Source organism: Haliotis asinina, chromosome 16 (assembly GCF_037392515.1).
Source record: "Haliotis asinina isolate JCU_RB_2024 chromosome 16, JCU_Hal_asi_v2, whole genome shotgun sequence".
Taxonomy (NCBI): domain Eukaryota; kingdom Metazoa; phylum Mollusca; class Gastropoda; order Lepetellida; family Haliotidae; genus Haliotis; species Haliotis asinina.
Window position 1 is genome coordinate 41,441,303 of NC_090295.1, and position 13,984 is coordinate 41,455,286.

The following is a 13,984-nucleotide window of genomic DNA, read 5'->3' on the forward strand; positions in this document are numbered from 1 at the left end:
TGGACATTTGCAAGGATGTACGGGAATATGATGTCTACAATGTGTCTGTGATAGACACTAGGACAAGATGAACATCACCTGGCTCCATTAAGGTATTAATAACACGTGTGTTCTGTGCACATCATAAATCCCCTATGAGATGAGTATGCAGGTCCACTGTCCCAACTGCCAGAAACAGCGTTACATTCATTGTATGCTCTCTACGGAGAATGACACTTTGTTACAGACATCTCAATCTTGATGAGGGGCGGTGGGGTAGCCTAGTGGTCAAAGCGTTCGCTTGTCAAGCCGAAGATCCGGGTTCGATTCCCCACATGGGTACAATGTGTGAGGCCCATTTTATGGTGTCCCCCGCCGTGATATCGCTGGAATATTGCTAGAAGTGGCGTAAAACCAAACTCACTCACTCACCCACTCAGTCTTGCTGATGATGGTAGTGTTACTGTCATTGTAAGTGCACATCATATGCTAGCCTCGGGGTCTATTTGTTTACGACAATTTTATTCTTATGGATTTGGAAGGAATTGGTTATGATGGTGCAATATGTAGTACATCTTCATACTTCTACATTTCTTTATACTATGTATTTGCTTTAATGTGTGTGAAACAATAACGACTCTGTGAAGATGTCAATCCGATTAACTTGACATTATGTCTGCCTCATTGTTGTGTGGACGGTGGGGTAGTCCAGTAGTTAACGCGTTCGCTAGTCAGGCCGAATGTTTGTCTTCGATTCTCCATCTGGGTACAAGCTGTGAAGCCCATTTCGGGTGTCCCCCGCCGTGATACTGCTGGAATATTTCTGAAACTAGCTATCTCGCTCACTCATCGTTGTAATGTATTGAAAAGATAATGCTTCTCGGTATTCGTCCCCCTCCATTGTACAGACCACAATGTGTAGACAAAGTCTGGTACACATGATATGAGAAATGGGTCTCAGATACGAAGAGACACAAGGTTAATATTCATACAGCCATTATCTTTCTTCTCGTTGCGAAGTGGTAGTATCTTGATTAGATTTTTTTTGTTTTATATCTTGATAACAAGAAAAAAACACAACGTTTCTTAGTCCCGATGTGGTGTTGGTCATTTCAACCTCACCTGACGTTGTACTCGGCCGAGATTGTGTGGTTTTCCTCCTCGTAGGCGATGTTGTACACCTCGTATACGATCGGCGGGGTGTTGTCAATACAGAAGGGTGTTGTGTGACATACAGTCGTCACTAACGGCCCTCCATACTCAACCTTGTTGAAGGTCCGCAATGTCACGTAGTATTTGCCATCTGTGAACATCGTCCATCACCTCAATAAGCCCAAAATGAAAACATCTTCTTACATAGATAGTACACACACAATGGGTTTATCCACTCGGGAAGCAACTCAGCTATTATCAACCAACCACAGCTATAATATAGTAATACCCCGCAATCATTTATTTCCCCATATTGTCCATACATAAACTGCATAATCGTACCAATCTCATGTCGTGACGAAGTTGACACACAACAACATTTTTAAAAATTTGACAAATGTATACGTCTGTATGACAAACATCAGAATATGCTTTAAGTAAGGCTTTGGTGAAAGATGAAATTCCGAAACTGTCCTCAGCCGGGTAACAAATAACATCTCTGTGTGGATCTTTCCCAGAATACACGGGCAGGAATGGTGTTCAGGTTGTGAGTCTGTTGTTGTGCTTCATATACGCATTTAGTAAGTCTAGAGCCAATAAAACAAACTTCAGAGACCAGTGAATTACTCTCATGTAAAGACACGTCCTGCTGTATACATGTGCTCCTCACAGATGCATGACTGAATGTACCTACCTTCTCTAGTCTGTACCTTGAAAGTTTGTCAACGTCAATAAGATGCTCCATTGATTCGGGGACATGTTTTATTGGCATAATAATGTTGCCAGACCACGAAAAACAGTCAAACGTTCGGAAGGAGTAACGTATGGGTGAGTTACCAGGAAGTGGGTTGAACTCTTCAGGTAGAGGAGACAGGAGACCAGTGTGGGTCCACTCTGCCTCGTCAAACAGGTGCTTGTGGGGGTCGCGGTGAGGGTGGAGCAGATCCTCACAAGGCTGGGTCCCGACGCTCCAAGAATAACCCAGGATCCCTGATTCCACGTCAGTGATACCGTCCCAGTTGGCTATATAGAAACTGCATTATGATACTCACACTTGATACCCTACATCTGGGTCCACATAATGAAATATGGTTTCCGGAAATGATTGACAGCTAGTGACTCTTATATGTTTTTCAAACATATCTAGCTATTATATGTAAATGGTGTATAGAGTATAGAATTTATCTCAAAGTTCGGTTGATACGCTACAACAAGCAGAAACAACCTGGTCATACGAATGATATTGCACATTTTTTGTAAACATTTGGACCAATTTACACACCGATCAATTAGATGAATTTATGCTTCCACTTCTGTTGATAATGAGTATTTGTTCTAATGGAACATAAGGAAAGTCAGATTTGTAAACTGTTTGCAGTTAAATAATCCTTCACGTGCTACATTGGATTTGCCCGTTTAAAGGGTTCAGTTGACCAGTAGGTGACGAAATCATCTGACCAGCCTGTGCCTACCTGCCACATAGTTATTGGCTCGCGTGTACTTCAGGTCTGTCAGAGGTTCCTCGCCGTTGAACAACGTCATGGACCCAGGGCCATCCATGATCAGCCTAAATGAGAGGGTTAAATAATATTGTACAGGGTGACGTATGCAGACATGCATACATTGCAGATGTGCATAGAGGGTGAGGGAATCGTTACTGTGAAGAATTTCGTTTCATGGTGTGTGGCAAACACCTCTAAATGTACGTTTGAATCAAATCTTCGGTGATGCGTCAAGGTTCGTCAACATCATGATGATATGCACCAACAGCTCGCTCACCAAACATTCCATACAAATATATTTCAGAAAATACTAACTGGCTTAATCAAAGATCGGTTAGACGTGGCTCCGGTCCTACTGGTGTCCGTGCAATATTCAGAACAAGTGACGCCATATTGTGATGACATCACGACACAGTACTTGACATCAGCACTCCAACAAATGATGACATGAACACACCACTGACATTTCTTTAAGTGGCATTTGGTATGTCGAGGATGAAGACTTATATGGAAAGGCAGCTTCTCTCTTGCAATGGATGCGACGTTTCAACAGAGATCAAGGTTATCACATCCCTACTGCTTACGATCAACTAAATTTAATCAAACCTGGTCTAATCAAGAATAACCCACCCTTGCCCACTGGCCTCGTCAACTCTTATCACAACCACTACAACACACTACACATCAACCCCCTCTACTGTATAAACTCACATCCCTGCCATGTATATATTTCCACTGTGCATATGATTTGCATCTTGTCTATCCATAAAAGTCTTCTTCCCCACACGACTGACATACTTGGTACATCATGTGTAACACCGTGAAGATCAAACAAAATGAGTTTATGATCATAGTACCTGTGATTCTTGATCTCACTGTTAACACCTTTACACCTCTCAGCCCAGTCTGGCCTATCTTCAGGAAGGAGGCTGGGACACTCTAACACCTCAATGGTGTCCATCTGGATGTCAGCCAGGGGACCTGGTCAAAGAGGAAATAAAGAAAGACACCAATGTACACATCAGAAGATTCACAACATTCTAATATAGCATTTAGGTAAAGCTCGTGATCACTCCCTCTTCGCCGACCAATAAGGTGCAGATTGCGGTTCAGAATTATTTCACCGATTCAAACCGTGGATGACGTGTCTCTGTTCAAATGTCTAAGATGACAACGAAACGGTTCACTGTTGGCTGAAAGGTTACCATAGCAGCGAATATTTTGAGATTGGATGCCAGGATATCAGAGATGACAACATGTGAGAATGGTAATCATGTCTTGCCATACTGGACAACAGGTGCCACGATGCGGATATTATCAATAACGTCAGAAATTAAAAATGTGCGATTATAAATTAAGATGTCACCATTAAAGCTCGTATTTATTGTGAGACTTTAACTGTGCAATGGCACCACGAATGCACAGTATTGCTAGTACATACTGACAGGTTGACAGACTGTATTACATGATGTTATCTTTCTTACCCGGTTCAGGCGGAGTAATGTCAACGAGGACGCCGCGGCTATGGATGAAGCTGGAGAAGTTGAGGGTGTTGACAAGATGCATGCTGAAGTAATACATAGTGTTGTGGCGCAGAGAGAGGTCATTGTAGACGAACTCATGAGCCAATCCAACTCCCAGTCGCTCAAAATGTACAAACTGACCCGACTGAAAGAACGTAGCAGATAGGTGAGTCGGGTAAGTGTTTGTTCGCTCATCATTCTGAAGGACGGGGTTCTATTCCCAATGTGTACAATGTATCAACTGCAGTGTTCCCGCCATGTTCTGCCTTAAGGTGACCTAAAGCTTCACTCATTCACACACTGTACGCGGGTACGCGTTTACAAAAAGTAGGCGGTACATGGCAATGGCAAACCCATTTGGTTTGTGAAAGGGAGAGCAGGTGTAGGCTAGTGCACGTGCTGTACAAACATCATGACGATGACATTGATTCCGCACGTACCTGCGTTTCTGGTGACCTATTTCAAACCCGGATATCGGCGAGATATTTTGGTTCCATGATTAGTTCCAATTTTAGAAGATCGAAGTATACTATAGCTTTGTTGCCAAGATTCATTAGCGGCCATTGCACAAAACGGGAAAAAAGCCACAACCTTTAATGCACATTGTAATGACTTCGATCAGGAAGAAAACTGTTGAGTCACTCACAACTGCAACTTCAAAGTGATGTCCCTCAATGGCTTCGAGAAGTTCACATGTACCGCTAGAGCTGTAGTCAAAGTTCATACTGAGGCATTTAGTTGGTGGAAACAGCAGGCAGAGCCTGGCGCATAGACCAGCATGTTGTAGGCCTGTTGTAGTGGAGATCACGGGGCCAATCAGGCGACCACTCTTCACACCGTTGAAATGGGTCAGTGCAATTTCTCCAGTTTCGTCACTTGAAGCTGAAGCATCAACGGATAGGTAATTATATACCTCTGAGCTGGAAGCCTTTCGTGTGCAGATATAACTATAGATTGAATGAAAAATATACAACACAGGTGTAATTTGATATGCACATAGTTCTTGCGATGACGACAGTGAATGAGTGATTTTTTTATTTCATTTTGCGCCGCTTCTAGTAACATTCCAGCAATAGCAGGGTTGGGGAACACCAGGAATGGACGGCCTTTTAGTTTTACATTATACATTGGTAATACTATACAGAACAGTTGTTTATTGACGGATCATTGATGAAGAGCAACGGGATAAGCTAAAATACATGCACTATGAGTAAAGACGATCTATTTACAATCTTTGTAGATATTACATACATTTGATCTTTTTTCTATTTGCGTACGGGTAACAAGAAGTAAAATGCAAGGGAGACAACTTTACATGACGTCAAGCAGTATTCCGACAGCTCCGAGTATCCCTGGACGGTTCTTGCCCACTATGTCTGCGATTATTTCAAAGAGCGGCATACAGCTATTGTTAAAACGTTCTTGCATCAAGGTTACAATATTGCGACCTCGGCAAGGCTTTGATGTTCGTACTCACGATCATAGTGCTTCGTTTCGCCGCTCCGCAGATCGATGTTGGAAAATGGCACGATTTCATCCGCGTACATTCCTTTGCCCACACCGACACCTATGTTAGTTATGTTGAGTACGGAGTCTTCGTACACTACCAGCGATGCGCGGAGCTCCGACGGGTTACTGGTTGTTAGGAAGTCTGCAGTCAGTCTTCCTCCAGGAGGTGTGATGTCGTAGGTAGGGATGCTGCATGTGATTGGAGTCTCTAGGTCGCCATGGTTGACGCCGAGGATTGTGAAGTAGAGTGGAACGCCATGGGGTTTTAATTCCTGGATAATGGTAGACAGAAAGTGAAATAAGTGACTTTGAGTGTGTGTGTGTGTGTGTGTGGGGGGGGGGGGTGAGTTTAGTTTAACTCCGCTTTTAGCAATATTCAAGCAATATCATGGCAGGGAGCACCACAGACGGGCTTCACACATTGTGCCTGTGTAAGGAATCGAACCCGTGTCTTCCGGGCGACAGGCGAACGCTTTAACCACTAGGATACCCTGCTCCCCTAGTAACACATTGAATAGGAGCGTTTCAAAACAGATTCCTGAACACGTTTACCGCTAAAGTTGGACTGCTCCAAATAATTTCTTAGTGTCATTTGCATGCAGGTTTTCAGAGACAACTGTAGACTGATATTGTAAATCATCACGTACTATACATGCCAGAACCTTCGAAGGTCTGTAGCAACGTAAGGCAAATTTGCCTACTGATTCCAGGTGTCTTGAATGGGAAAATAAATCAACATAATTCACTTCTCATCTGACTTCCATGAGTAAGTCCATACAGTTTAGCTTAATGGTGATTTTCAATATGGCGATATCATCTACAGCTCATTCTGTGACTGAATGTTGGTGCAATGAAGGTGTTTGTGCTCATTTTTGTGGACTATTTTAGAGATCAGTGAGTGTTTCCAGAGTGTTCATTTTAAGCATACGGCAAAACAGCGTCTATCCAAACGGCGACATGTGGATTAGCGAATGATCGTAATGGCTTTGGTTACGGAAAGCATCGTTCCGCAAACAAGGTTTCAGGATTGATGACGGTTTGACTGAAGGGACTGAACACAACCAATACTTACGTGGGTGATAACAAGGGAGGGGCCACCTAATTTCACTTTGGCAATGACGTCGTCAAGACCGGGTTGTGTGCCTGCCTCCAGGTAGAGGTCGACAATGCCCCTATCCTCTACTCCTGCTGCTGCCACCTCCACCGTCGGTTCTGTGTAGTCTTTACCTGGGACTTGCCGCACGAAACATGACTCAGTTTTACCCCTTGCTCGTCGACGTCTGTCGCTCTGCAGTATACAAAGATCTACATGAAATACAGGTAACCACGAACGAAATTTCGGACGAAAACGTGTACCACGACCATTAAGATATAGATAAATACGCGTGCATGATGTCAGTTAGTACACTAACTCAAAGAATGGTATATTTACCTTGTGGTATGTTTACCAACGGCCTAAGCCACTAAGGTAACCTTAGTGCCATGTTAAAGAAAGCAAGTTAAGGTTAACCTTAGTGCCATGTTAAAGAAAGCGAGTTAAGGTTAACCTTAGTGCCATGTTAAAGAAAGCGAGTTAAGGTTAACCTTAGTGCCATGTTAAAGAAAGCGAGTTAAGGTTAACCTTAGTGAAGGTTACTCCATGACAGGCTCCCCGCCGGCAACAACTGTGACGTTCTACATTAAAAGGGTGGTAACCCACACCGTGATATTGCTACAAGTGGCCTAAAACCAACCAACTCACTCACTCTACACCACACTCGCTCACCTTGTGCTGAATGTAGTGAAGGAAGTGGGGTGGCGTGTCGTCCTCCTTGTGAGTGCCAAGGTCAAAGATTCGTGTACTGATTACCGGGCAGGTGTAGCCAAATATTTTGGCCTGGAACAACACTTTGGTTATTTTTGCTATTTTTATGTCGACCTCAAGTGTGACGATGCCATAGAGAGAAAGCTCAATGGGAACAAATTCTAGATCCATGATCACCCTGCAAAACAAATGGAATAGGATAGCGTAACTTTCACGTCATTGAAATAAGAAAGTTTTTACTCGAGCCTTTCCAATTATTTCCTAAACCATCACATATGAGTGAGTGAGTTTAGTTTTACGCCGAACTCAGCAATATTCCAGCTTTACCATCACATATGAGTTTAGACTCAGTTGAAAGACTCTATATGTGGAGCAAATGTAAAGGTTACGTTGTACATGTGGATCATGCATCAGATTATTTGGTGTAAAGAAATCGCCAATTTCCACGGATTTTTACCATTTCTGGAACTCATGACAATAATCTTTTCAGCACAACAAATTGATTGTACAATACATCAGTTCGTGTATAAACAGTATCATCAACGGGTATGGAATGTTTTGCAAAATTTTAACAAAAGTTGCCTGAAAGTAGCTATGTTTACACTAGTGAGTCTAAACTTTGGAAAGGAAGTATATATAATACAAAGTAAAATTTGTAATAATTTTCTTCATCGTGCGATATTATTCTCACGATAATCTAACTTTAAGAGGTATAAGGAGACAAAATTTATAGATGAATATTTCATTTATTCAGATGACACGTTTCTATACAGACAATTGTATTTCCAAATTCGAAAGTGCCACTCAAGAAGCTCTCCTAGTCGCATGTTTATTGGACGAGCTAACATCATTAACACGTGTAAAAGTACCAAACATGGTAACGTCTTCAGCCAAAGAATAATTTACATGTAATTTTTTTCATATGATACTGACCCAACCCGTGTATGCACTCGAGTGAGAACGTCCTCTCCTTCAACATCATTAAGACGATACTGATGTTACACATTACGAGCAGGATTAATATAACCTTCGGACAGGACAAAACAGTTATCTCCCTTGGAGTGTAAGTATCCGGATAAAATAAAAAAATGTAATTTTGGGATAATACGTTTAGACTGGATATATTTACCTTCGACTGACATACCTTCGTTTCTTACGAAGCCATTTTATGAATTCTGATTACTATTTACCTTACAGAGAGAGGCCATTTTGAGAACTGGATCTCGGCCACTGTGGGGAAGGCCAAGGTGAGCAGGTATCCCTCCAGTCTGAGCTTGCCGTAAAGAACAAACCCAACGCCTAACTCCCCCCATGCATGGGCACCGACGTAAGGGGTCACTTGACCTTTAGCTTTCAGGGCCAGAACCTGAGCCCCTACTGCAAATTTAATGCCAAACGACGCGCCGATGCCAAAGTCTGAGAACCAAAAATACAAATGTTATCAATTCGGATAGACGATAAGTCCTTGTGTCTTTAGCGCTCAGTACTTAAGGGTTGTACGATGCACATTTGGAGTGAGTGAGTTTAGTTTTACGCCGCACAACAACTTTCCAGATATACGGCGGCGGTCTGTAAATAATTGAGTCTGGACCAGACAATCCAATGTTTAACATCATGAGTATCGATTTGCGCGATTGGGAACCGATATGCCAACCAAATTAGCGTGCATGACCACCCGATCCCATCAGTCGCCTCTTAAGACAAGTGTGGGTTACTGAAGCACATTTGGAACTGACGAGAACTGTGGGAAGAACCAAAACCAGCTATGAGATATAAAAAATGTTCCTTCGTTAGTTTTCAAAATTGGATAGCGAAATATTTCGAGATATTTTTCATGATACAGTAAGTAGCTGACCATCATTTTGAAACTATTGCCGTAAAGCGTCTTTCTGATTAGTTGATCTTTTGAAACAACAGTGTCTTTTGAAACAACAGAAAGCTACCGTCTTTTTTTGTATTGTTGCGCTTTACGCACCAACATTAAGCAGCGACAATGCGCCGTCAAAGTACAGTAACTTTATTGCAATTTGATAGTTCTGGGTGTCAGTGTAAGTCGATGTTCGATACTGTAGTGTACTTTATGTCTCCTGGTAAATCGTCATGTAAGACCGGACTGCGTTCTTACCAAAAGTCATGGGGACAATACCGCCCACGAGGAAGAACCATTTATGTGAGAAGAAGTTAAAGTTCTGGCGAGGAATTTCAAATTTTCCTTCAAGGATGACGTCAAATGACTTGAAGAAGTCAGTAAAATCCGTGTTTATGACTGTTTGAATGACCTCTGTGTACTGAAACAAAATTATTCACACATTCGTTCACCAACATTTATGACAATGGTATAACGGAAAGTCGGGTGCGTCCTTGATCAATGAAAGTGAAAATATCACCACTCCTCACACCTAATTTCTCCTACTCACGGTTTCGATATTTTTCAGAACGGGACACATTTTCACACTTACATGAAATATCATAGCTTTACGAATTGTAAAATGTAATTGTACTTTATGACATCTCGAATATCTAAACATCGACAAGATATTTGATCTGTTTGTTATTTCAGACCTTATTTCAACCACAGATGTGTGTATCGCTTAGAAACAGTGTTAGAAAGATCCTACCCTCATACTACATAAAAGTGTAGTACTAGGGTAGATTCTATACACCTATATGTCTTTCTAACGCTGTTTCTAAGCCATGTGTGCCCCTGTGATTTCAACTGTTACAATTTCCACATTTCTATCAACTTCGAAGGTTAAAGGACAAGTAGGAAATCGCAAAATCAACGTGTTTTCACACTTTTGTTAGATACGAGATATAATTCAATCCTACGCGTTTCGACACATCTATGGAAACACAAGCCAAGTCGACAAGTTGTGTGTCCTTGTATTCCTTTTCAAGAACATATACGGGCATTTATGCTTATTCAAACCCCACGAATAATGGTGGGCGCTCGTATCTAGCGCAAACAAAATCAAAATAACATGGACGAGACGTCAGTGCATTAGCTAGTGGTGCGCAAATGCAACATTTTGCAATATTGAAAAACATTTCGATTTTTTATCTACACCCTGAAACATATGACATCAAATAGATGTTAGGATATTGAATGTGTATGGGAATTGGTGCTGACGAGGGCTTTTTTGCATTTCTACTTTTCCAAACAACTTCCATACTCAGCTTCATATAAACAAAACAATTCTGGATAAACGAGAATGAGAGTGAGTACGTGAGTTTAGTTTTACGCCGCACTCAACAATATCACGTGTATATGACGGCGGTCTGTAAATAATCGAGTCTGCATCAGACAATCCAGTGACCAACAGTGTGAGTATCGATCTGCGCAACTGAGAACCGATTACACGTGTCTACCAAGCCAGCGAATCTGGTTACCCGATCTTGTTAGTCGCCTCTTAGGACAAGCATGGGTTCTAACTCGGATCTACATGGGTGGGAATGAGACCATTAACAATACCAACACTGCTCTAAGCATGCTGAAATTTGTGGTGTAACACAACTCAACATACCACAGCCATGGCAAGGTCCCTCAGCTCCATGCTGATCTTTACAGCGGTATCGGGGGAGATGGTGAGTTCCTCTGAAAGAGCCAGGAGTTCGCCAATACTCATATTGGCCAGCTTGGCGCCTAGGAGTTCCATCCCTGCTTGAGTTAGACCACTCCCTATGGTGTAGGCCTGCTGCCCCCGCGCGAGAACACCCACCGCCTTGCCCAACATTTTGATCACCTTGCCTGAAAGGTACAACACCTCATCCTGTTTTAGTTAGTAATAATAATACTAATAATGGTAATATTCCGCTTATATGGGGCTTATATCCAGGCACATTGCCTGCTCACGGCGCTACCTACATTACTATCCGGTCATAGGACAGTATCGTACTTTCCGATACTTTTTCAACTCCTCGGGGAATATTACGCCACACTGCCTTTTAGGCGCAATGAACTGAACACTCGAACTGCCAGCATATCCTCACTGGTACCCATTTTACAGCTGAACTGAGACAATGTGGATTTAAGTATTATTGCCCAAGGATACTATCCAAATGTGCCCACCTCGGGACCCGAACCTAGGTGCCTCCATCGGGGATCAACCCCGGCTTTCAGTGCAATAGACAGACTCCTTACTATTTCACTATTGCAGTGGTGTTCCTGACTCCCTTCAGTAGTCAACTAAACATGAGATACATTCCCGACGTCATATAACTAAGCGTGGCAAACGAGTCAGAACACACTCAGGGCGAACCGGGATAAAAGTAAATGAATATGGTCTTTAGCAATATTCTAGTAATATCGCGGCCGACACACGGCATTGGCTTGGCGTATTGTTCTGATGTAAGGAACCGAACTCAGGTCTGTGGTGTAAAATGAGAACTCTTTACCCACTGTGCTACCCGGCCGCCCCGATTGGTATTAGAGTGAGTGAGATTTTTGAAACATTCCATCTATATGGTGGCAGCCTGTAAATAATACAGGACGGAGCAAACAATCCAGTGCTCAACAGCATGAGCAGCGATGACAGCAGCATGACATGTGTCAGCCAAGACAGCGAGTCTGACCACCCTAGTCTTCTCTTGTGGCAAGCATGAGTTGTTGAAGACCTATTTTACCCCGAATCTTCACAGAACCAACAGGTATTAGAGCCCTGGATAATATATTTATGGTAGTATTGCAGCCGAGCAGAGACCTCTTGACTCCGTATCCTCAACATTCCCTCTTTATTCCGTGAATTTCCCCCGTAGGCTGTTCGGGTATTCATTTTTAAATCAAGCATATATAAGCAAGTAAATTAACCGAGAGTTACCTCCTCCTCCAACGACTCCCACGTTGAAGCTTCCGCCTAATGCTTTACCAGAATATATAATAGTCTTTGGGTTTTCGGTTCCCATCAGATTCAGAGCTGTTTCTGGGTTTTCTGCAGACTCTTTCCTGTCCCCTATCTCGTACTTGAGGTCATTGACATCCTATAGAACGATGAACATATAACACAAAAGTAGCATCTTCATCTCCAAAAGAGTAATGGTGATTGAATATCAATCAATTAATCAGTTGTTTATTGCATGAAAGGTCATAGGTCATTATACATGAAGAGTATATGGTACAGTACAGACTCAAATTAAACCAATGATTCACATTTCATTATTTACTTTCTGCTCTTGAATGCCTACTTGAAATAGTGTGTGTGGATAGTGTACTGTATTATAATATATATATATATATATATATATATATATATATATATATATATATATATATATATATATAGATAGATAGATAGATAGATAGATAGATAGATAGATAGATATAGATAGATAGATAGATATAGATATGTGTGTGTGCGTGCGTGTGTGTGTGTGTGCGTGTGTGTGTGTGTGTGTACTTGGTAGGTCTTTCTTTCGATTGTTCTTTAAGGATGGACATACGAGGGTGAAATAGTACAGGTCATCGACATGGAACATGCTGAAATAAATGATGACAACACCAGCTCTACATCCAAAGTTTGATAGCCCCAAACATGCCCATGCCGTGAACTAAACAGTATATGTCTAACATTATTTGTCCCAAAAGGTCCCCCTACAGAATCGGAAGACACATGCATAACCGGAATCATTATTTACTTCTAATAAGGGCATTATTAATATATTACAAATATTAAAGCGTTAATTGATGTTAAACATGTGGTCCCGCAACACTACATTGGGAGTGCGTGAGTTTTGTTTTACGCCGCACTCAGCAATATTCCAGCTATATTGTTGCATTCTGTAAATAATCGAGTCTGGGCCAGACAATCGAGTGATCAACAGCATGAGTGTCGATCTGTTCAATGGGAACCGATGGCAAGTGTCAACCAGGCCAGCGAGCCTGACCACCCGATCCCGTTAGTCGCCTCTTACGACAAGCGTAGTCACCTTTCATGGCACGCATGGGTTGCTGAAGACGTATTCAACCCCGGACCTTCACGGGTCACACTACATTGGATGTGTGGAGGGAAAGTGAAGAGAACACTGGAGAAAGAACGGTTTAAGCGAGGAGAACATAATTCTTCCCTTCCATTCGTTATTAGTCTGATTCCTATGAGGTAAATCTTAAGCACGATGTCTCACCGGAAAGTCCTTTACAGCATCCAGCGCTTTCTTTATGAGGTCGTTGGTAATGCTGGACTTCTTCATCAGATTGGACAAGATACTGTCCACGTCCATGTTTTTCTTGACCCTGGTGAGTCAGAATCTCAGTCAGTAGGACATTACCATAATTCAATTTGACAAGCATAAGAAATGAATCAATGACTGACACCACGTACATGTCGTCGTTATAGTTGGTCATGGTATGTTCCTGCAGGAGATATTTACATGTACGGGACAGTTCACGACACGTGCACAGCAGACGGAAACGTCATTCGCATAATGTCTAAAGTGTCTGAGCACATGCAGAATCCATTACATGAATTTACCAATTCTCAGTTACAGAAAAACGAGACTACTGAGTTTAACAACAGAATGGC

General features: G+C 42.2%; 1 protein-coding gene across 1 annotated transcript in view; it reads right to left on the minus strand.

Moving 5' to 3' along the window:
- Positions 1–13,984, minus strand: part of LOC137267780 (uncharacterized) — a 96,271-nt gene that overhangs the window by 45,092 nt on the left and 37,195 nt on the right. The window contains exons 43-56 of the mRNA XM_067802224.1: positions 13,587–13,695; positions 12,287–12,446; positions 10,994–11,217; positions 9,595–9,757; positions 8,660–8,885; positions 7,431–7,647; positions 6,738–6,953; positions 5,634–5,937; positions 4,803–5,038; positions 4,118–4,301; positions 3,491–3,614; positions 2,604–2,698; positions 1,969–2,154; positions 1,102–1,282 (exon numbers count right to left, since the gene is read on the minus strand). Coding sequence (XP_067658325.1) covers positions 1,102–1,282; positions 1,969–2,154; positions 2,604–2,698; positions 3,491–3,614; positions 4,118–4,301; positions 4,803–5,038; positions 5,634–5,937; positions 6,738–6,953; positions 7,431–7,647; positions 8,660–8,885; positions 9,595–9,757; positions 10,994–11,217; positions 12,287–12,446; positions 13,587–13,695 — 2,625 coding nt within the window. The remainder of the gene's footprint in view (positions 1–1,101; positions 1,283–1,968; positions 2,155–2,603; positions 2,699–3,490; positions 3,615–4,117; positions 4,302–4,802; positions 5,039–5,633; positions 5,938–6,737; positions 6,954–7,430; positions 7,648–8,659; positions 8,886–9,594; positions 9,758–10,993; positions 11,218–12,286; positions 12,447–13,586; positions 13,696–13,984) is intronic.